At 40.6% G+C, this 24,142-nt stretch overlaps 3 protein-coding genes across 3 annotated transcripts; 1 reads left to right on the top strand and 2 right to left on the bottom strand.

The window, feature by feature from the left end:
* Positions 1-935: 935 nt before the first annotated feature.
* etnppl (ethanolamine-phosphate phospho-lyase) lies at positions 936-12,404 on the top strand. The gene is made up of 13 exons (XM_069672361.1): positions 936-1,029; positions 1,531-1,649; positions 2,073-2,232; positions 5,065-5,139; positions 5,235-5,328; positions 6,739-6,855; positions 8,014-8,096; positions 8,291-8,516; positions 8,996-9,150; positions 9,564-9,653; positions 10,647-10,777; positions 10,930-10,991; positions 11,173-12,404. The coding sequence occupies exons 1-13, from the start codon at positions 971-973 to the stop codon at positions 11,278-11,280; spliced, it is 1,479 nt and encodes a 492-aa protein (XP_069528462.1). The 5' UTR covers positions 936-970; the 3' UTR covers positions 11,281-12,404.
* Positions 12,405-14,885: 2,481 nt separating this feature from the next.
* On the bottom strand, positions 14,886-16,590 carry ostc (oligosaccharyltransferase complex subunit). Its single transcript, XM_069672325.1, has 4 exons — positions 16,384-16,590; positions 15,886-15,979; positions 15,545-15,742; positions 14,886-15,413 (listed from the first exon to the last, which is right to left on the bottom strand). The coding sequence occupies exons 1-4, from the start codon at positions 16,520-16,522 to the stop codon at positions 15,395-15,397; spliced, it is 450 nt and encodes a 149-aa protein (XP_069528426.1). The 5' UTR covers positions 16,523-16,590; the 3' UTR covers positions 14,886-15,394.
* A 948-nt stretch (positions 16,591-17,538) lies between these two features.
* Positions 17,539-20,268, bottom strand: rpl34 (ribosomal protein L34). The gene is made up of 5 exons (XM_069672237.1): positions 20,246-20,268; positions 19,740-19,811; positions 19,551-19,650; positions 17,794-17,897; positions 17,539-17,669 (listed from the first exon to the last, which is right to left on the bottom strand). The coding sequence occupies exons 2-5, from the start codon at positions 19,802-19,804 to the stop codon at positions 17,585-17,587; spliced, it is 354 nt and encodes a 117-aa protein (XP_069528338.1). The 5' UTR covers positions 19,805-19,811; positions 20,246-20,268; the 3' UTR covers positions 17,539-17,584.
* Positions 20,269-24,142: the final 3,874 nt, after the last annotated feature.

Below are 24,142 nucleotides of genomic sequence, written 5' to 3'. Positions count from 1 at the left end.
TGCATCTTTTTTCTTAATAAGTTTGGATGAAACTGCTAACGGTAGCTGCCAAATAAATGTAGAGGAAGAAAGGTAGGCCACAATTTTACCCTCAAAGTTGTTGTGGAGTAGAATGGGGGCGGATCCAGAGGGGTTGTGTTAATTTTTAAAGTCAAAAAAATATCTTGAAGATACTTTAAAGGCATAATAAGTAGGATTATTCTAGAGAAATAAAACACAGGCCCCATTCAGAACGGCGAACATGGCGAATGAGCTATTTAGAGTTGGCCTTCTTTCTGTTGGACAGGTAAGTGCCTCAAACCGGGTAGGACAAGCTAACCGGCACAAAGCTGACCAGCAGTTAGCATGGTAGCGCAAAGGTAACTGTGATGCTGTCAGTGTTAGCTTGGCAGGGTGGGCGCATTCTCGCACAAGAGAGTGAGAGTGAGCTTCTGGTGACAAAGAGCCCAGGAGGAGGGGCCCAATTTGAATGTGTTGTTGACAAAATGCAAGGATTAATCCTACTTATTATACCTTCAAAATTACTCGTCAAAGTAGATATATGATTAGTGGACATAGAAAGGGTAAATAAAAGCCACCACTGCATAAGTCATTTTGGCCACTCCAGTCAAAAATGTCTGGCTCCGCCCCTGGAGTAGATGTGGGCAGGGAGGGAAACACATAGTCCCTTAAAACTGTACATACTTTCACAGTTACAGAACAGGTGTTGAAACAGTCAATACCTGTTACGTCACTGCCCTCGAGGCGTCTGCAAATTGTTACATATCAGCTGTTACATTCTAGCTCGGTGGCAGCAAGGGAGAGGTGCACGAGCTCGAGCTGTGTTTGGGTGTTGTTCTGTGTGCTTGCTTGCGCGTGCACGTGCTCGCGCGCGTACAACGCCGGGTTTATCTGCTCGAGCAGATGCAACTAATCTTGGAGTCTGTGGGGAGGGAAAGTGTGAGTCGTCAGCCCGCTGGACAACTTCAGGATGTCTGCGGAAAGGTTTGAGAAAAAGAAGACGATAGAGTTGAGGAAGAAGCATATTGGGTAAGATAACTGACACTTACGCTACAGAGTTTCTAAAAAAAGATGACACTTGTAGTTATAACATGTCCTATGTTACTGTAATATAACAACAGAAAGGCGTCCTTAAACGTGATTAAAGTCTACTTACAGACGAGGAATTAAAATAGTTTAAAGCTTCTTACAAAGAATTTAAAGGATATATTTAACAATAAGTCAATTATAATTTTGTAAACAACATTTATTGATCATTAAGTTCATGTGTTTGTAGCTAAGCAGCTTATATAGTGGCTAAAAGAGACATTTAATTTGACATAGGCCTACATTAAAATTAAAACACGGTAGGCTACTTTTTCTGACAGGTACAGTAGTATTCCATTTGTGTGCATTTCATTATATCACAGCTAATGATATTATCAATTATGGAAAATCATAACACCTTATTATTACCACATTAAAACATTGTCAAACCAGATTAATAGGCACACTTTGCACACAGAAATATTGACATCAGCTTCTCTGCAGGCCTTCTTGTAAGATTTTCTTCAGCCATGACCCCATCAAGATTGTGCGAGCCAAAGGCCAGTACATGTATGATGAAAAAGGACAGCGCTACTTGGATTGCATCAACAACGTGGCTCATGGTAACCACACTGTTGCACACACACATTTAAATGCACCATAATAAGTAGGCTATATTAACACTAACATTTGCTAAACGTAAGTATTGTTCTCTCTTGCATGCAGGTTAATTGTGTAAGGATGGCATTCATATTTGGTATGACTTGACAAACTGATCTGCTCTACATAGAAAGTTGTTGTGCAATGTTTACCTAATTCAGAGTGACTACAGCTGCACTACTGGCAGGCAGAGACCTGAATGTATAACAGGATATCTCCTGCTTCTCTAATTGCAACATATGGCCTCCAATTATGTACCTTAATATAAGATGTGGTATGTTTGGACCTCAAATTACAGTCAGATGTTTTAATGACTCATGTGTTTTTTAGGTCTAAATGTGAAGACCAACCTTAATCCTGTGTGCATGTTTCCTTCCGTGTCTCAGTGGGCCACTGTCACCCAGATGTGGTGAAGGCAGGAGCTCAGCAGATGGAACAACTCAACACCAACTCTCGGTTCTTGCATGACAACCTCGTACTGTACGCTCAGAGGCTGCAGGCCACGCTGCCTGACAAGCTGTCTGTGTGCTACTTCGTCAACTCGGGGTAAGTCTGCATGTTGATATACTCCAAACACGACGCTAAGATTCACCAGACTTGTTTTTTGGTTGTGGATGAGAGTGTGTAACGGCACAGTACAGGTAAAATAAGACGTTATTGAGGTTATTTTATTGACAGTTGCAGATTCAGAACTGTGGGAACTGCGCCTGAGGCAGACTATCCCTAATAGCAGCAATAAAGCACAGGGCATTGTAAGATAAATGGGTATAGTCCAAACTTGTAAGTCTCTGTAATCAAAAGGAAACAAGATGCGTCAGAAAAAGATCAAAGCAATTGCTGCAATTGACCATCCTCCTTGAAACTGCCTCCTCCTAGTCTGCATGTTAAAGTGTGATAGTTAGGCGGATATAAGAACAACAGTAGAGAGCTACACGGGGAGTTGCAGATCAACATTCCTCTGGAGTTTCTAGCCTTTTAGACAAAAGGATGTATTGTAATGTATGTCCAGCTTTGGGCGTGTCTGGTTACTTATTTAAACCACTTGCGAGAGTTCCGCAATGTCAACAGGAATTATCTTGTCCGGGGTAATAATGCTGTAGATAATGACCCGGAGTATTTATCAGCCAGGGGGAAATAAATGGCTTGAGAGAAGTCGTAAACCTGATAGACGAGAGGTGTGATGTTATCACTACAAAGGTTAGAAAAACTATTGTAAAGAAAGGGCGGGCCGCTGGTTTAGCTCAGTTGGTAGAGCAGGCGCCCCATGTAAAGAGGCTACAGTCCTCGACGCACTGATCGCAGGCTCAACTCCCGGTCTGCCGATCCATTTGGTGCATGTCTTCCCCCGCTCTCTGCTCCCCACATTTCCTGTCTCTCTTCAGCTGTCCTGTATAATAAAGGCAAAAAAAATAATCGTTAAAAACAACAAAAAGCCGAGTTTCAGCCGCACCCATTGCTTACAGCCGCAAGATATCCAGCACAAAGTAATACAATCTCCTAAAACAAACATTTAGTTAACATGCCATAACATGCCACCAGTAGATCTGCCGCTCTTAACTATAATTGCGATTATTGTGCAGTGGAAGCGCCCGAGAGTAACAGCTCAGTCTGAAAGTGGTAGGCCATGCAAACTCATGAAAAAGGGGAGGGGAGCGAACTTTGATTTTAGAGCAAAATGAAATGGGTTTTAATGAGCGAGCAAACGTTGGCTGGATTGGTGTATGCTCAAGGCATAGGCGATATAGGCTGTCACCTATGGTTCTTCGAGGGGAGTCGGATCTTATGGCTCTGTTTCTTTCCGACAGAACGGCTCATCGTTCTTTTTTTTAATCTTTTTTTCAGGGAGTGGACGTTACCAGATTCAAACTTAGACATCCCACCAATATAATTTCAATTCGCATGTGTGGACTAGGTTTAGCCAGCAGCCCTAAATTACTTCGGCATAAAGGGGAGTGGGTCTCTGGCGATCACTGCAGAGAGCCGTTCAAAAGAATCTGATCGTTCGCAAACGCCACAACACCATTAGAACCACAGAACTCTTAATAGAGAGGGGAAGCTGGCCTCTGTCGTACCGTCTCAATAATTGTAATGATTGATTTATGATTAGGCTGCATTAGATGGTAGAAGGTTCCTACTTTGAACCCATATTCTGCCCGTGCATGCATGGGTTCCCTCCGGTTACTCCGGCTTCCTCCCACAGTCCAAAGACATGCTCATCAGGTTAATTAGTGACTCAGTTGCCCGTAGGTGTGGGTGTGAGCGTGAAAGGTCAGCTATGTGGTTGACTGACAATCAGTCCAGGGGTGTACCCCGTCTCTCGCCCAAAGACTGGCTGGGAAAGCTGGGATAGGCTGCAGCCCACCATGACACTTAACAGGATAAGCAGTATAGATAATGGATGGATTTATTGATTTGATGTACATACAACCCACTGGCATCTTCATTAAAATATAAAATCTAGTGATCAGGTCTCTTCTGGAGAACTGCGTGGAAAAATTGCATGCAATACATATAAAAAGAGATATTGCTTGGCAGAACAACTGATATACCGTGGGGCGCCATATCCTCGCCTAGGGCACCAAAATGGCCAGAGCTTTGGACTGACGGATCACTGTCTTCACAATCAAGCGATCTCATGGATGAATCCGGGTTGAGAAAACACTTCTTATAAGAATGCAAAGTGTCCTTAAGAGTTCAGGATCTTCTTTATGATACAGGATACAAAAAGCAAATAGCTAACTGTGAGGTTTCAACAGTTGAGGGCAGGCCCTTTGCTGTTCCGACATGCCTGTGCCCCTGTACACATAACAGTTCCCGTTTGACTGTTCACTGTTGCGCTCTCTTTGCACCAGAAGTGACCATATTTGGAAGATATGCAGGGTAGAGGTGCTTTATTGTCTACTTTACTTTAAATTGGACTATAGTTTACAAACATTATGCTGAGAAGACTTGAAACTAGCGATCGAAACCATAAACTCTGCTTCTTGCAACCAGTGGAGTCGCCCCCTGCTGGCCATTAGAAATAATGCAGGTTTAAGGCACTTCAGCATTGGCTTTACTTTTGAAACCACTGGAAGCTACTTTCACTTCTATACAGTCTATACCTCAACCCCACTGATCTCCTTTGCGTGGTGTAAGATCGCTGATTGCAAGCAGGACTTACAAAGAGGAAGGGAAAAGACACCACAGCAGGTTAATTCTAGTCTTCTACATCTAATTTGATAAACTACCAGCATTGATACATCACCTTATATGCCCTTTATATTGGGTGGTGAAACATTAAACTGTGACTGACGTGCATGTGATATCCGTGGCTTCACCTGTGTGTTTTGTGGTGACTCAGTAACTCGAAGTAACCCTTGCTCTTTTGAACTTCAGCTCTGAAGCCAACGACCTGGCTCTTCGTCTGGCATGGCAGTACACAGGCCACAAAGACGTCATCACGCTGGACAAGTGAGTCCCGGGTCACACAAGCAAAAAGAATAAATGACACAATATCACACATTAACAGAAGTGACAGATTTGGCCTGTGTTTGCTTTGTTCGCAGCGCGTACCACGGCCACGTCTCATCCCTCATTGACATCAGTCCGTACAAGTTCCACCAGCTGTCAGATGTTGAGCAGAACCAATCTGTCCATGTGGTGAGTGCTTTTTCTCCCCCTGTCTGCACACTATTAAAAGTCCATGACTCAACCTGCACTACTGGGCTTTGGCAGGCTACCGTGAAGTGTGTCCACGTGTGTGTGTGTGTGGATGAGAAAGAAGAGACAGAAGCGTAAAAACACAAGTGTGTTTAATGAATTTAGAGACGCAAGACAGAGCCAACGTGCTTTTGAAAGGGAAACATTTTACGGTTTGTGTCAGAGTTTCTTCTTGTAAATCACAGAGAAAGAGAAAAAGATTTAGATGAGAATCCTGAATGTCTACAGACCACATGTAAAGATGCTTCCAGAAACAATACCAGTGATTTGATTCCTCCAACGGTGGAATGGTCTAAGAATGGCGCCGGTTTAGCTCACTGGTTAAATCGCACGTCCCATACACAGAGGCTACAGTCCTCAATGCAGCGACCCCGGGTTCAACTCCCACTCTTGGTCCCTTGCCACTGTCCTCTCTCTCTTTCTTAATTAAGGCATAAAAAGTTCTAAGATAGCATGCTTTTAGTTGCATTGTGGGAATTGTAGGATGTAGCTTGAGCCTTTATATATACACTACCAGTCAAAAGTTTGGACACATTTTCTCATGTGAATTGGAAAGTGTGTCCAAACTGTGTATATTGGCTGCACTATATGAGGAAAATCTGCCATGTGCAGTAGCATTGTTCAAAACGGCAATGAGAATAATTGCGATAAATAAACACATTTTGAAGTGTGCATATGAGCTATATGGTAACTCATCTGTTACAATTCCAAACAGCAAAAGTGCTTTTCTTCCTCCACCGCGCAAGCTAACCTCCACCGCTAGCTAAGACACCAATAATCTGATGAGTAGCTGACGGCTAGCAAGGGCTAGCTTGGGCTTCATCTAATTGAAAGGTGTTGATTTGAACTAATCTATGTGTCAGTGGAGAACTATCTGACGGGATGACGGCAAGCATAGTGTCAAGTGAGATGCTTTAATAAATGCAGACATACATAACCATCTGCCACAATAGAGCGATAAGATAACATTGGGCCTAAAAACAGTACAACTGTAAAGCTTAATGTAAAACAGTCTGGAGTGAACAGTCTGTGACCACAGCCCTTGCTGCATTGAGTTAAGTATCCTGCTCTGTTCCTTGATAGCCTCAGTGTAGTTTGATACGGCAGCTTGTGGACTCCCCGGCTCTAATGTTACATGCCGAAGGTGGGGCGATTCTGTCTGTTTCGCCAGCTTGTATGTTTTATTCATGATCATAGACACGAAGGAGTCAACTGCTGCTAATTAACCTACTGTCACATTAGCGCTCCACACATACATTGTGTGAATGTGCTGCACACTTTAGGATAAGGCTGGGTGTCTGCATGTGAATGCACATTCGTAATCACCTCTCTGTCTTGTCCCCTATTCAGGCTCCAAGCCCAGATGTGTACAGAGGCAAATACAGAGTGGACCATCCTGACGCTGCCGCAGCATATGCAGAAGATGTCAAAGACATGATAGACAGAGTCCAAGGAAAAGGAGGCAAGGTACAGTTTGGGTCTGATATTGCTGTGCGACCCAGTGTTACTTAAAGGGGACCTTATTCTGCAAAAAAAACCCCAGAAATGTCTAAAATATGCCTTTATGAATTAGTTTGTTTTTTTAAGCTTAAAGGTTTAATAAGTAGGATTTTTCCTTGCATTTTGTCAACAACACATTTAAACTGGGCCCCTCCTCCTGGGCTCCTCCACTCTCTCGTGCGAGAACACGGCCACCCCGCCGAGCTCACACCGACAGCATCAGGGTTACATAGCTTAGCTTGTCCTAACCAGTTTGAGGCACCTTGCTGTCCCAGCAGATAGAAGGTCAACTTTGCATCGCTCTTTCGCCATGTCCGCCGGTCTGAATGGGGCCCAGCTGCTAATTTGAACCACTCCCACACTCACCTACGCTGTGAGGCCCATAAGTGATGATGTATATTATATTATATTTGTAAAAGTCTATATTTTATTTTTCTTGGAAAATCCTACTAATTATACCTTTAACTCTTTTTTTTCAAAATAAAGTTCCCGTATTCTGTGTTGTGAAGCGTGTCTGCTAATGTTTAAGTGTGATGCAGGCAGGCCAAAGCTTTGACTTCTGACCTCCATGGCATTGCCTTGTGTTCCTTATTTATGGATTCAAATTTAATTCACCACCTTTATTTTTTCTCCCCTTCTTTATCTCCCACTTCTCAGGTTAAGGCCGAGGACTCTGGATTTTAGGGTTAAATTCCAGACCACAAGATGTTTAGGGGACTGTTAGTGTCCAAGCTTGTTGGCCCTTATTCGTATGTTGCAAAGCCTGAACCAAGGGTATGTCCATGCATCCAGTGACGAGAGGATTTCAGTTGCTTCTTCTGCATGTTTTTGCAGATATGTGTCTGCAGGAGGAAGTACAATAACACTTACATTTCTTTTTGTAATACTGCAGAAACACATGAATGTTGAATCCTGCTGAACTGATCAAATATACATATGTAATATACATATTTCTCCACAGCGACTGTCTTTATTCCTGTCTGAGCATTACACCACTGTGGAGTGAAATAACACACTTATGAAATAGGCTATCTACAGGTCAAAGATGCCAGAACTCTTCCTCCTCCTCCTCTCCAGTTTATCAGTGTGCCATGAGATTAATGCTTGTTATTTTGCTCTTTGCAGATTGCAGCTTTTATTGCTGAGTCATTGCAGAGTTGTGGCGGGCAGGTCATTCCCCCTGCGGGCTACTTCCAGCGAGTTGCAGAGTATGTACCAGAGTTATTGCAGGGATTTAATCATATTTATACACAGTGTATAAAAGTTTTTTACTTTTATTAACATGATTTAATTCCGAAATGCAAAGAAGAAAGTAGACACCACTTGTGCCTTACATTCATGTGAATGTCTGCCTTACCAAGAGGATGACTTAACAACTACATATGAATATCTATGTCTGCAGGCATGTGCGTAAGGCAGGGGGTGTTGTCATTGCCGATGAAGTCCAGGTGGGCTTCGGCCGCGTTGGCACCCACTTCTGGGCTTTCCAGCTCCAGGGAGAGGACTTTGTGCCTGACATTGTTACCATGGGGAAGCCTATTGGAAACGGACACCCCATGTCGTGTGTGGTGACGACCAAAGAGGTGGCAGAGGCCTTCATGCAAACTGGGATGGACTATTTCAATACAGTAAGAGCACATATGTACAGTTTGTAATATTTAGTTATTAAAATCTAGATTGCAGAGAACTCATGATACGTTCTTGGCTGTTTCCCTGAAGTTGACCAAAAATGGCACTGACCTGACCTCATCCTTGACATCATGTTCTTGTCTATATTTGCCAAGCGGATCCACATCTGTTTTCCACATTAGGCGGGAAAATACATTCTGTTCAAGCCAGTTTTTTTTCCCATTGACGGCCTGTTTTCCAGCGAAGAAAAATATGGGATGAAGAAACAAATGCAGAAGCTATGTCTGTCACACTGAATGTCTTTTATCCAGTTTGCTGTTATTTGCATTATTGGATCACAAACTGAAAATAGCAGTGTTATCATCATGCTGCATTAAATTGTCCGATCCTTTCGTCCTATCCTAACAGCTGATTTTGTACAGTGTGATCCTCACCTTGGTGTAATCTTTCCTCCGTGTGTGCGTTTTGAATTTCTCAGTTCGGCGGTAACCCGGTGTCATGTGCCATCGGCCTGGCCGTGCTGGACGTGATTGAGAAAGAGGACCTGCAGGGGAATGCGTTGCGTGTGGGGGGATACCTGACCAAACTGCTGGTAGGGCAGAAAGAGAAACATCCGCTGATTGGTGATATCAGGTAAGCTGACACATGTGCACATGCACAGACCCAAAGAGCTACAGATTGTGACACAACAGCTGATAAGTTGTACACTGTAAAACTGATCCGACGCTGCTGATTATAACTGCACCAACCAGAATATTTATGTAACATTTTGACTTCATAATGATGCATTAATTTGGCATCAGATTCTCTTGCAGTGACTCATTTGCTCTGCGCTTTCATTGATTGCTAGTCAAACAATGTGATATATTTACCTTTGACTCACACTCACTAAGAAATTGCTATTGAACCTTTTAAAGCTGTTGCTATTGTTTAATTAATATTAATATATAAGATGGGAATTTTACCTTCCACAAGCTTTAATTATAAGGATTGTAGGATTCTTTGTGCGTAAGAGATGACTAAAAAGTATGCGTCACATCCTGCAGGGGGCGTGGTCTCTTCGTTGGGGTGGAGCTTGTGAGAGACAGGTTGAAGCTCACTCCTGCTACTGCAGAGGCCCAAGAAGTCATATATAAGTAAGTGGAAGTCAGATGTCTGATGTCCTGTCAATGAAAAAAAACTCATCATGGATAAAATATGCAACCATGTCTATTTATATTTCACTACAAACAGGTTTCTGCAGGGTTATTATAGCTTTGATACACTATAAAGAACACCAGTCTCATATCACGCAAAAGGAAGATCAACTTATGTTGAGGTAGTAAAGTTGAATAAGAGTTCTTCCTGCCCTTAATGGTTGGAAAGTGTTTAATGCGTCACAACAGTGTAATGCCTCTGCAAATGGATGCGCCTGACTCTTTCGGGGAATCTAAACAGGCAACATATTTGAAGTGTATTTTTGACACGTGCGCACTGTGACAGGGATGCTCCAATCTTACTCAATGCTGCAATCTCCACCAGCCGCGCATGCTGCAAGGGAGGCGGGCGTAACACGCGAGTCATTTCCTGCTGCTTCGTTCTGTTCACATCAAGTCTATTTTTTCCGCTGCTGTGCGTCAGTGAAGCGTAGAAAGCCATTGACTGCTATGTAATACATGCCCGCAACCAAAGAATCCATGTTAAATGTTGTGATCTCTTCATTTTGGCCAACTTCAATTTCAGTCTCCTGTTGAAGTTATTGATAGGCAATGATTATGTACATTTCCTCAACATGTGGGTATACCCACTCCTATTATTCATTCTCATTTGAATTCTACATCCTATATAAATACAGAATTTTTTATTTTAATTCTCAGAAAGAATAAAAGATTTTACAGATTTTCAATGGAACAAAAACCCTTTCTTATCAACACAGTGTCTGCTTATACAATTTAAGCTGCAATGAAGCATTTAATGACAGCAGGAAAGCACAGGTGTAATTAATTACTTTAATTAAGGCTGCCTCCATGTAGGCTTCACCTGCATGATGCAGAGCCGTCGTTAATACTATTAGTTCCACCTGTGCTTTTCCAGCTATGCTAGGAAAAAAGGCAACTACTTTTGATTTCAATGTGTACATTTGGTCCCAGGCTAAAGGAAGAGCGCATCCTTCTCAGTGCTGACGGACCTCATCGCAATGTGCTCAAATTTAAGCCACCCATGTGCTTCAGTGAAGAGGACGCCGACCTGGCAGTGCAGCAAATCGACCACATTCTCACAGGTACATAACATTTTCACTCCTGTGTTTTCAGTGGTGCTGGAATGTTCTCTCATCGCTCTGACTTGTGCGACCTCAAGGAGTAAGGAGTGTCATGAGAGTCTGCTTTTGCTTTTACAGCTTCAGTCATGTTTGTTATTGTTTCTGTGTTCCAGAGCTGGAGGAGGCGTTGGGCTTGAAGTTGCACAATGTAGAGAAAGAAAGCGGCAAAAGAAAGGTAGGTGTGACTTTGTCTTTTGCATTTTCATAGCATCCAAGAGAACTCAATAAACCAAAACTTTGCTCTATTAAATCATATGACTTGCATAAAGAAATTAAAGATATAACACACTACAATTTCTCTAATTTTCCTACATTTTCATTTCAACTTTACCCCTTCATGGTTTTATCTCAAACAGTCAGCTGATGAAAATGGCCACCAGTATCACAGTGGGGCAGCACACAACAAAGGGAGGAGCGAAGGAGTTCCTCAACAAGCCAAACAAAGCAAACGCCTCAAGACATAATGCTGATGATGACAACACTGACAACTGATAAATGGCACTATTATATTTGTAGGTGTCGAATCGCAGCATGATACAGAGAGAAAACCGCTTTTATAATTATTATAACACACTACATATGTCAGAGTTTGTAGTGTCTTCTCGGGTATCTTTTTTTTAATTACATGTGTAGCCACTTAACAAGTCTTTGATGGATACACTTTGGTGCTAAAATTCCCCTGATTGTGCAAGGTAGCACACAAGCTGCGTGTTCTTTTTATGTTAATTTATGCCAACATTCACTTACCTGTGACTTTCAGGGAATCCTAATTTTAATATATTATGGATGTTACAACCAATGACTGTATATATAGATGGACGACGCGTCTCCATCTGCTCTCATTGCACAAAACTGATGCCAACCTGATGCCCGTGAGGGGTGCTGCCATCTTGCGCTGGTGACGTCATTTGGAGCCAGAGCTGCGCAGTAGAGGAGGCCACTTCTGCTAACCAAAACACACACTTAACATACCGAAAAAACAGCAAAGATCCCGCACGTCGGCGTATTTAACAGCAGAACAGCTTCATGTGTCGCTCTGACGTTCACAGATATGGACATTTCAATGATGTAGTGATTGTTTTAGTTACATCTCCTCTCGTCTACTCTGCTAATCCGGAACAGATCGCCTGCAGGAGCCGGATTTGTCAACAGAGCTGTCAGTCATCCTTTTTACAGCATCAAATAACTAATTAAAACTAAACTTGTCAGAAAATGAACATTTGGATATAATTCAGCACAATAAGAACTAACTATAATGACAGAAACCATGTTTGGCGTGTATTTTGATTTTATAGTTTGACTCATGTCCCATCTGTTAACATGGAGGAGGCGGGCTTTATGACCTATACTGCAGCCAGTCAGCAGGGGGCGCTCGACATGTTTTGGCTTCACTTTTTGGGAGCTGTCATGTCGTCCATCTTTTTATACAGTCTATGGTGAAAACATGATGCTCACTGTTGTAGAAAGCTGAACACTTTTACAGATAATTACATATTTCATAGTGCATTAATCTCAATGATGTACTGTATGAAACGACTTTGTAGATCCTGAATCGGACCTCTGCCGTGCAGGAGGTTCAGCTTGAATCAAGCTCATGTAAGAATATGCAACAAAATAAAAAACAAGCTGTTGTGAGTTCAGGCTCCCTGGGTATCTTTTTCCTCTCCTCGCCTCAACCAAACAAACACTGAAAAGTGACACTGTTTGACAAGTCTGCAATTATTTACTAATGTTCTCATGTTTATTAACAGAGTGAGGATATGGCTCCTGACAAATAGACTTGCAGCTAAAAAAAAAACAAGGACAGTGTTAGACAAAGATGAGTAGACATAAACGCAGAACTATCATAAAAAATATATGTATATAATATATATTTTTTAAACAGCAACAATGACCGAAAACAAAGTCTTTATAGAAGTGAAGTGTTTCTGTAATTGCAAACAATTGGTGTACAGTATATGAATGTGTACATACAGTGTGCAGGATTTATATTTGACAGCCATGGAACATATGTGTGTATTTTAACCTGTGTGTGTGTATATATATCATCTAGAGTGTGTGTGTGTGTAATAGGATTACCAAATGTTATATGGTTATTAACTCTATGCTACTGACTGATCTCTGCATCCTACTGATGGTCTGTGGAAAGACCTGTTCTTGTGCGCTGTGCTATGTAGCACCTGGTAGAGGGGAGAAGTTCTACCAGGTTGTTACCTGCAGTGATGTTTCTTGACTCTGGAGATGTATACGTTTTGAATATAGTTCTGGCTTCACATCGTAGCTCGTTCCTGTCCTGTTTGGTGGCAGATCCAAACCACACACTGATGGAACTGCAAACAGCAGATTGGCTGATTGCCACTTAGAACAGGTTCCGCAGCTCCTGACGCAGGTTGAACTTGTCTGGTGCAGCAAGTACGTCTCGAGAGTCTTTGAGTATTTTAGACGACTTTTTTGGGGGGCGGTGTCGGGGGTGCCCAGTTGAGTCTTGTGATGGTTGTGTTGTGAGCAAGCTTTAGTAGTTTAACAGACGGGACTCCAGAGGTGCAGTCGTTGGAGTACATCTGTGCAGGCCTCTCCACTGATGCACGATCAAAAAGCTGCTCTTCAGCTTTGCCGTTCCCAAAGCTGCACTTTTATTATGCTGCACCGAATTTTACTCCTCGTGGAACGCTTAACTTGCCGTCTCTATTTTTTCATTACATGACTGAGGTTTGCTCTGTTTAAATCCCCAAGACTAATGCCGTCAAGCAGTGTATGGAACTGGCTCGGTGGGTTTGATGCATAATCTGGAGACGTAGAAAACAAGGACATGCTTATACTGGAGAAACTCGAATTATCTTAGCTACTGCCTCATGATATTAGGGTATCCATTTGCTATTTCAACACAAGTTAAAGTATGTAGTTTAAGTACAGTATGTAGATGTGTCACCACGTTATTCCTTTCCTGCATGAGAATACTGGAACTGGTAAGAGTTGCCACAAACTGTCCTCCTGTCAACAGATGGTGTTTTTAGCAGACTCAGCATCTTACACTGTATGTAATGGGGTGTACTGCATGCAGTGCAGAACCAGTGAAAAAAGCAAGGTCCGAGATAAATAACTTCTAATGTTAAATGTAAGCGTAAACTTTTATTAATTAAGAAGCAATAACATTTGCATTAGGATAAATAATCCAGACTATAATCTCAATGAAAACACATAATAGATCAAGATGTACCATTACTCTCAAGCGTTGTCTTTTTAATGGAAGCCACACCTCCAGCCACTGGAACTACACAACACTACAGCCTAGTATATGACGCCCCCTTCTGGAGGGTAAATTGCAGTAATTCTGTGTGATCCTCCAAATGCTGCGTATGCACTTAGACCACACTGTGGATTTACCTGTATTTATCTTTTGCCTGGTTTGTGTAATAAACAATATATATTAATTAATTTGTTTATGATAGAGCAGCAGGGGAATTTATTTATAATTTAAAGGTTAGAGAATTTCTTCTCAACAAAGGTCCAGAACATCATAATAATCATGATGTCTAACTTGCGTTATGATTAAATACCATACATTTAGAAAATCTGGCAAATCAAATAAAGAAAATACAGTTCACAAAGAACTGTAAGGGGACTCGTATTAATATAATAATACTGTAAATACTTGAATTATGGTAGTGAAACATTTCAAAACCTTTATTTCCTGTATTCAGGTTTATTTTTATGTTCCAGTTTGTGATGGAAGTGTCTTTATTTTTGTAAATGAAAACAAATTAATTCAAATAATAAATGTCTGGTACTTAATAACTTAGCATGAATTTTTAATTTTTCTGTATTCTCACACACCCACTAGGTCCAGTCGCAATGTTCATCTGAGTAACAGATTTGATGTGTGATGGTTGACAACGAATGCATCGGTCTGTGATTTCCTGGACGCCCCAAATCAATACCGCAAAGACAAAAAAAGCTGCGCAGGTTAAAATAGATGCGCTTGTCAAAACTGTAAATAGGTCCGGGTCTGGACCGCGGTTTGCCAATAAGTGACCTAGGCTATACAGCATATACATATGACGACTGCAAGGAGCTCTGAAAAGAAGATTTATTTCACATCCTTGTACAAAAATGCAACTTGACAAGTTCAAGGCCTTTTTCTCTGGGATCACTTTACAAAAACATACAACTAAAACATTATTCAGGCTCCCCTCTAAATCATTCAGAGTGCTAAGCCCGATTCCAAATCAGTGGCTCCATGTCAACCGTATTCAACAACGTCCTTCCCTTTTTATTCTTCAAGTGTAATCAAAGAAGCATGACGCTGTGTCTGTCACAGTGATGATTTTCATAATCTGTGGCATGACTTTGTTTGGAAAAGAAACAGGAAGTCATTGAACACTATTGACATGCAGCAAGTGAGAGACTGTCAGTGCCAGGTATAATTTCTTGAGCAAAGTCAGTGCTTTCAGTCGTTGATGGTTGTTGATTTTATCGAATGTTGAGTTTATTCATATATTTTGTTGAACTGCCTGTTTGGCCCTCCGGATTTGATGTCCTCTGTCCACCCAAATCAGTTGTAGTCTGCTCTTTTTGTATTTAGCCCATGAGGTATCCTCTGAAAAGACAAAAGATTGATTAATACACTAATACAAAAGCAGAATTGCAAAATATAAACTGTTGATTCTGCCGTTGAAATGACCAATATTATTCGTGTAGATCTTCATTTTCTGCGGGAAACAAACTTACGGCAGCTTCATGCGCATGAACACTCTGGCCATGAAGAAGCTGAGGAGGACGCTGACAAACCCGATGAAGAGCAACAGGAAGCGGTTGAGTTTGGGAATGTTTGGTGCATTTGAGCGGTCCAGGATTATGAAGCCCAGGCCTCCCATTGTGAAGAGGAAACTGGAAGCCAGTCCTTCCATGATGTACTGCCCGTTTACTCTGGAAAACAAATATCCTTACATTAGCTGTGTATTCATCAGTGCGATCTATGTAATATTTAAACATTAATATATGAGGTAACGATCACCAATAGCACCTTGCAATAGTCTGTTGTAATGCTCTCAGTGTTATGACTGTCATACCTGTAGGCCAAAAAGGCAACTGGCCGCTGGTGTCCATGTTCATCAGTCATTGAACCCACACTGGGTGGCTCAACAATAACATCATAGATGATACCTGTTAGGGAAAGATTAAATGTGAATGAGATTATTTAATCAGATTACTGTGAAAAATAACAACTATAGAATATAATCAAGAAATAGATACTTCCATCGTAACATACTGCTTCATAATTGTACATATTTTGAGTCAAGCAGACTGAGATGCATTTAACTAGCCTCTGGTGCTAGCTTGACTGCACAGTTAGCCTACTTTCATGTCAATTATGCTAACAGTGTACATGCTAGCGTTGATATCACAACGCCGATTTATAACTGCAAGAAAAGCCTACAATATCTGACATTATTTTAACCCACCTGAATGACCTTTAACTATAAATCTAATGTTGGCATAATGTAGTTTAACGCTAACAAGCTAGCATTCCTGTATAGCGTTAGTGTTAGCTTAGCAGCTCCATTTACCTCCTGTGATGAGAAAGTAGGACACAATAACGGCCGCATACACAGTCATAGCCGACGGCATGTGCAGCCATGATGGTTTCTTCAGTTTGATATTCGGGCATTCCAGCACGGTGAACGGTAAACTGTATAAAGTCTCCATTATCTATATAGAAACTGTCTGTGACTGCAATACAGCTGTTGTCGCTGACTGAGATCCGTCTGCGCCGCGACTTTGTTGACGTGTCCCGGAAGTACAAGTTTTTTTGTTTGTTTTTTTACTGTCTGTGTATACCTATATTTTATCAACTTAGTATTGCTTTTATATTCGATATCAGATGTGAAAAATAGAATTAATTAAAAAAAAATGTAGTTAACTAAATATACATTTGGTCCCGCAAAACTACGCCAGATTGTGCGTGACGCAATCTTAAAGGGACAGCAGTTTACGGTTCTGAAAAGTCGTCCATCAAACTGCTGTCTAAGGATTTATAAACTCTTTCGCCTACTAAATATGGTCGTCATAATTCATTGTGTAACCACGATTAATTTATTAGTTTTTATAAGTTATATTAACTTGGTCCAGCATAGTACGTGCACCTTTAAAATAGATATCCACTTAATGTAAACACATTCATTTATTACAATAAGAGTGGCTTGCTTGTAATTTCCAGCAGATCATGGCTCTCTGCCACCACATTTTTGGCATACTTGGCACTAACATTTGAGATTGCCATTTGTCCTCATTCAAATGAGTTTTTCCACCTTTCCAAAATCACAGCATCCAAATGCTTGGTTATAGGATGGTGCATCAGAGACCCACACTTTTAAGGTGAAGAATCCCTGAAACCTACACTCAGACAAGTGGACCTTTCATAAATCAGTCTTTCACCTTCTGAACAGATGCAGTAGAACACCACTTTAGGTAACAAACACCCCTCTTTGGACCTGAAGTCATTCAAAAGCTTTGAAGACCTTATTGTTCGACCAAATTTAAAACTTGATTCATAAAAAAGGTAGAATCATTTTATTACAGTCCTTATCTTTCCAAATGTTAGTTAATGCTTTTCCCAGTATAACAATAAGTCCTGATTTACCCAAGTACGAAGCTTTTAAAAGATCAAAGCCCACTCCTTCCCTCCCTTTTCAATTAAAACAATCTCAAATCACAACATGAAATGAATTTGTTTGTCATTTTTTTATTGTGGCAGTACAAATACACATTTTACTTAGATTTCTGGCTCTGTGCCTGTGCCTTGAGCACCTTGACGACGATCTTCTGCTCCTCAATCAGGAAAGCACGCTTGATCCTGAGAATAAATACAAAAGAGACAATTTAGACTTAATGCATTACCAATTCAAAACTCAATAACTTCAATAGTCGTGCTTTTCAATTTAAAGTCCATGAGACTTGAGGGGAAGTGCTCGTCTTACCTGTCACGCACACACTTAGCGCACATGGAGCCTCCGTAGGCCCTGCTGACGTGCTTCTTGGTCTTGGACAGCCTCATCAGAACCTGAGGTCTAACAGCACGGATCTACAATGCAGAAAACAAGCAGTCAGCCAACAGAAGTAACTGGGTTTTCACGTAGAGAAACTGCCAATACCACAACCAGGGATGTTATCCAAAACATGTTTATATGCAGTGGATCATTCAGACATGTCTACATTAAAAGCAACCAGATTTAGAAGGACAGGCTACTCAATAGCAACATTCACTCACAGCCTAAAACATGAGCATTTAAGCCCCCTGAAATAAGAAATACTTGATCAAAATGATGAGGTTTTAAATACTTCCAAGGTCACAATCGACTGTTAAGTATAATTCAGTTTGCAATTACATTAGACTGCCTTGTGTTACTAGATAAGTTTACTGCGCATGTCTCACTTTCATGTGCACCTCAGAAAATCTGAAACGATTACTGTGTGAGAATTAAACTTAATTTCTCTTCCCTCCAGAATTCTGACATGACAAAATAAGGCAAGACCAGTCAACAAGTTCTCAGATGTATCCACATATTGAGGTAAGAAACCCAATTCACCAGCAGTGTTCCACTAATTTGAACAGTTCTTGTTTGTGAGACGTGTAAAAGTCCCTTTTTCTAACAGTAGATTTAACTTCTCATTAAAAAAGTTGTTTCAATTGGATCTCAAATATAACATTTCCGAGCTTCGAGATACATTCAGTAGAATTCCTGCTGTGACTAAGTATAAAAAAACAAAGTTTTAGTCCCAACAGCTTCAAAGTGTCTGACAATAGCACACAAATTGTTATTACAACCAACATTTACTGTTATCAGGCTTTGAAATGACAAATGCTAATAAGGTTAGCGTAACACAACATGGAGTGATAATCACTTGGCCTTGTGTTAGTCAAACAGGCACACAACCTGGGGGGGGAAAAACAAGCTTCCTCTGCCATTGAATAGCACTATTTCTTTGCCACTTTTCATCTTCTATTAGGAGGAAATAACGTTGAACAACAATCAGCAGTTATATTTCTCTTGACTTCAACTTTTAAGACAACAAGAGCAGCAAATAGCATCAGATACGATTTTCTATTCGTGGAAGCTTGTATCAGTAATTTAGTTTTCAAGTGTTGTTAACTGGTGATCAAGCTGTGTTGATCCCCTTGCAGAAATGGAATCACCGGTGTGATCACCCTCCCCACATATCCATTTTTTTTTCACACTGGACATTTTGACTTCTAACAGGAGGAAAAGCACAGGTGTTAATAACTTTGACAATGATTCTGTTCCATTCAGGTGTATGAGAAAGCCATGACAGGAAGTCAGCATGCACACAACCAGGACCATGAAATTGAAGCAGCTCAATATGGAATACAGCCATCATTAATGCTACTATAAACACCTGCGCTTTTCCTGCTGTGATATGCTTCTGTGAAAAGGCCGATGAAAGTAAGAAATTCATATTTCACTCCAAGGTTCATTGAGAAAAACTAGAGGAAGTCTAACCCCTTAATTAGTTGCACAGATATTTGCATACATGTTACACTATTAAAAGACTGCAGAGAAAAACAACTAAGTGACTGATTTATTGATTGATGCCAGCATTTATTTGACCAGCCCATTATCTGCACCTGCAGACCAGAAACTTGTGCACATAACCTACACAATGGAGAGTAGCTATACAGCTCAGGGAAACCACTACTGATACAAAGTTTACTTACTCCACGCAGTCTTCCTGGGCAGATGCCACATGCTGACTTGGGAGCCTTGCCGACCTTCTTGGTGTACAGGTACACAATACGGTTACCGGGCGTCCGGGACCTGCATGGGTCATATGTGAAGATGCAATGATTTTAGTGAGCTTCCCAAGCAAACAACAAAACAAAAGATGTTGTAAAAACCGCACTTACAGTCTGGTTTTGTTTGAGGCGGTGTTGTAGGACAACCTACGACGGTAAGTCAGGCGCTGCACCATCTTGAAGCTGAAAACAGATACATTATTTAGTTATAAGGAACCGGTACATGATGCTAACCTTGCTAGCTGTGCTATCAATATTATGTCCCTGATACCGGGTAGCATTAGAGTTCATTTTAACAGAATAGGCCGGACTATTCTACTTAAAAGGGAATTTTGTCTCACTCAATACTTTGTAAAACACATTGCTAGCGGAATAGTTAGCAACGGCGACTTCACCGCTTCCAGCACAGCAGTGATAGCGGCCATGGGCACACAGAAACGGCATCAATAAATAATCTTATTCAAACTACTAATTTACAAAATGATCACACCGTTAGACACAAAGAGTCGTATTTAGTATAATAGTTACTTTAAATCGTCCAAATACTCATCTTAAACATAAGATTACAGCGGATTATAAAGCTATAATGTTTCAGAGAAATGCAGGGGCCGCCATACCTGCTATCGCCGTAACCGGAAGAGGAAGGAGCAAGGCGGATGTTGAGTGTTAAAGACCGGTATTTCAAGGCGGCAAATGTTATTTTGCCCTCTGCTGGTGTTTTGTTTTAACTACACACATATGATGAGAGAAATATAAAATAAATTATATTAATCAAAATCATTTGAAATTCCTTACTTATTATTTTTTTTATTAACAATAGGTTGATATAATTTATGTTAAAGAATAAATAGAATTTCTGGAACTTTTTTGGCAACTGTTTTCCTAATATTTTTTTTACTTTCTTTTAATTTTGAGTGAATCAGTGTCACTGCCGTATTTAACTGTAATCTGTTTTTTTTTAAACATTCTAATGAAACATTAGTATGTTGGAGTTTGTAATTTGTTTTCAGAAAACAAATTAATTGAGTGATACATTGTAATTTTTTCTATGCAACTATTTCAAAGAACAAGAGGGTTTATTTTATTAATTCCTCGAGGGGCAGCAATAATAAATATAACTCAAAATTGCGAGTAAACCAGAAGAAAGCGAGACCAACTGACAAAATAATACTATCCTCTCCATAACCAATCACCCTTTGAGTTGTTTCAAAGTCACATACACTGTTTGCTTAGAGGTGGTGACTTTATTTGAAACTACGGGCCCTTTCACAGAAAAGCACAGGTGTAGTTAATAATGTTAACGACGTCTGCTGTCATGGCTTGTGCCCTAATTAGTGTGATTAGTTGCACCTGTGTTTGTCCTGCTCGGGTGTCGAGAGTTTATTCCTCCAAATTCTTCATAATAACTCACTTATTTTCACAACTTAGGAGCGCTGAACGTAAGTAACTTTAAACTTTTGTTCGTCCAGTTTATTTTCAGTATAAAAACAATGCATGGGTTGTCCAGTAGATGGCAGCATTGGTGTGTTCTTTCTTTGTACCTACAGTTTATGGTGAAACTTTGAGTGTGGAGTCTGTTCCTCAAACTTTGAACTGTGATTTTAAAAAACATGTTATTTATAGGTATTTTGTTTAAGTACGTTTTAATGCACAGATTTATTTATTTCATTTATTTTAGTTTCAACAAAGCTATACATTTGGAAAAATCTGTTATTTTTAATATTGGAGCTCACTGAGAGCTTAAAAAACAAGGGAGATTGTCTTCAAAGGTACATGTCATGTATACAGCCAACTAATATCCACATATGAAATCTACATCACACACACCGCAGCCCTAAAACGGAGAGAAACGGCCCAAAATGGCTCCCTCTAAAAGAGATGCTATGTCACAGACAGACATTTGCCAAGCTCAACCAACAGATGGTGAGCTTGGCATCCTTTTAGATGAAGCATTTGGCAGTGGCAAAGTTCAGTACAACACAAGGCTCTGTACAGTGTGTTGGCATCGCTTTTAAGGCCATGAAACTGTCTGGTTTTATGCTTAACTTAGTCAGAATGCCTTCTGTGGCTGGATGTCGTTTTTGTCAAGTTCATTATCTAACACCAGGAAGTGTATCACAAGAAAACTGATACAATACAATCTAACCTTATCATGTTAAATAGAAAAAAATATTTATTTAATGTCGCATTGGAAAATCCACACACACAATGCCATTGTCTTTCTGATTGAATACTTTTCATTACCGGTGACCTCTAGAGGTCACAGCCTGCTCTACATGCTCTGTTAAGGGATTGATTTGATTAAGTCCAGATGTGATGCGACCTGGGATTAACCAGTTCTTCACGAGAGTCGCGGTCCATTACAAAGGGTGCCAAAGAGATTTGCGCCGACTCCGCGGGACACTGAAGCACCCACACTCATGTCCAAATAATTGGGAACATCTGCAGGCGGTCCGTCTTAATCTTGTCAGACGTAATTATTCTAAGTGACATCTGAATTTTAATTTAGATCTTAATCCGAGAAATTATCAATGAATTTGTGATGGTTAAGCAACATTATTCACAGTAAAATCACCTGGCTTCTGCTCATATTTCATTGGCCCCTCCCTCTCAATCAGCCCAGACTAGTCAAAGATGAACCATATCACCTTAAGTGCACTTGATTACGCAAGCCGCCCCCCTCCCCGACCCCCCCTCACCGCATCTCCTTGGGCCTTCTGTGTAATCTGCTGAGATTTAAACCTGCTGCTCCTGTTTAATAAATCCACTGCGATTAAAATAGGATTACAGCTCTGCTTTCGCCTTCCTAATGACATCAGAGCATGAAACATTTTTCGACTTTTTTTCCTTTTTTTTTTTTTTTTTCCACTCGTCAGGTTTTTTTTTCTCATTCCTCTCTCCTGCTTTTCAAAACCAGACAGGCAGCAAAGATTTTCGACTTCTTCCCACCCCCGAAAAAAACAAAAAACCCTCATCCCTGCAGCCCAGCAGGTCAGCCCATCTGTGGGGCTGTTGACACAAGGATTAAGCTCATAATGCAGCCCACATCCTGTATCAATGCTGTCCTCCATCACATCATACTTCTCATGGCACACAACAACAAAAGAAAATATGCCGCACTGTCTTCTTATTGCTAGCTTGAACCTTGAAATGCAGTCATCAGTGTGACTCTATTGTCCTGTGTGTCCTTACACAGCTTTGTCTTTCAGTGGTTGAATGCTCTAAGGTCAAAAAGGCAAAGATTGATTGGATTTTTTCACAGCTAAACTCACGACCCCGGCAGAGAAATCTATTTCAGATAATGTATTCTACTTTAATACATAATGTAGCTTTTTTTATCCTGTCGTTTCTGCAGGGTTTTAATGTGTACTTCTGCCATAAAAGGGTTGAAAGTTTAGCTTCCTGCATTAGTACACTCAGAATGATACAGGTCTCTTTACAACAGATTGGGATTGCATTTAATGCGCCCTGAATAGTAGTGACTCGGCTCTAATAATGGCAATGTTGGACAAGACATAAATTAATGTGTGCATTGTATTTTTGTACAGGCATTCATGGTCCCCAGAGGATGAACCCAAATGACTCTTGTGATGCCCTGACCTTTCCTCTTGCACCGGGATAAGGAAAGACATGCTAAGCTAACCTAAATGTCTAAACAAACATCGGAAAGATCGTGCTAAAATTTGGTACAAATATTCATGTTCCCTAAGGATGAAGAAACTTGGTAATCCTCTGACTGTTCATATAACAACATCCTATGAGGTTTATACTATGAAGCAAGTTTGATATAGTCAGGCTTTATTTGAGTTAGCTAGCTTGACAAAAAATCTGTCAGATGTATCAAGAAAGTGATAACCAAGAATATCTCTCAGCAAGAATATCCAAAGAATTATAATTAGTGCAAGGAATTTGACTTTTACAGCTGTGTTAAATCTGAAGCTCTAAATATAACCTCCTCTGAAGCAGGTTAGCTGTGCAGCATTAGCTACTACTGCAATCTAGCCAGGTTAAAAGAGCTAGATAGCTTCGTGAAATTCAGAACTCTTGCTTAAGGCTCAACATTCCTCGCTGACTCATTACTCTTCCTTCATTTGTCCAGTATTATGGACAAATGTTAGCATGCTAACACACAAACTAAGGTTGTGAACAAAGTAAACATTCTATTAGAAATGAGTACTTTAGCATTGTCATTGTTAACATGTCAGCATTGTTATTGCTAGCATGTTAGCGTTGTATTTGTAAGCACGGTAGCATGACCGCTTCTGTGATGCGTGTGCCAGCTGTAACCGTCATCGTGATTTTTGCAAACTCACTACTGACTTCTGACGCTAACGTTACTACAACTAATTACTACATTTCAAGCTAGCTATGTTTCAACAAGTTGCCACTAAACAATGGCAGAGATGTGATTTGTTTTTGCGACAGAGGAGGCGGTTGTAAATGTGTATAGTGGGCGGGGACTATGCAGATTCAGGATTTTTTTAATGAGGGAGAAGAAGGAGATGCCTTGGGAT

Source organism: Semicossyphus pulcher, unplaced genomic scaffold (genome assembly GCF_022749685.1).
Source record: "Semicossyphus pulcher isolate SPU_LCO1_2020_fin unplaced genomic scaffold, fSemPul1.0.p SCAF_21, whole genome shotgun sequence".
Taxonomy (NCBI): Eukaryota; Metazoa; Chordata; class Actinopteri; order Labriformes; family Labridae; genus Semicossyphus; species Semicossyphus pulcher.
Note: the sequence above shows the minus strand (reverse complement) of the source record. Positions and strands in the feature narration are given on the sequence as shown.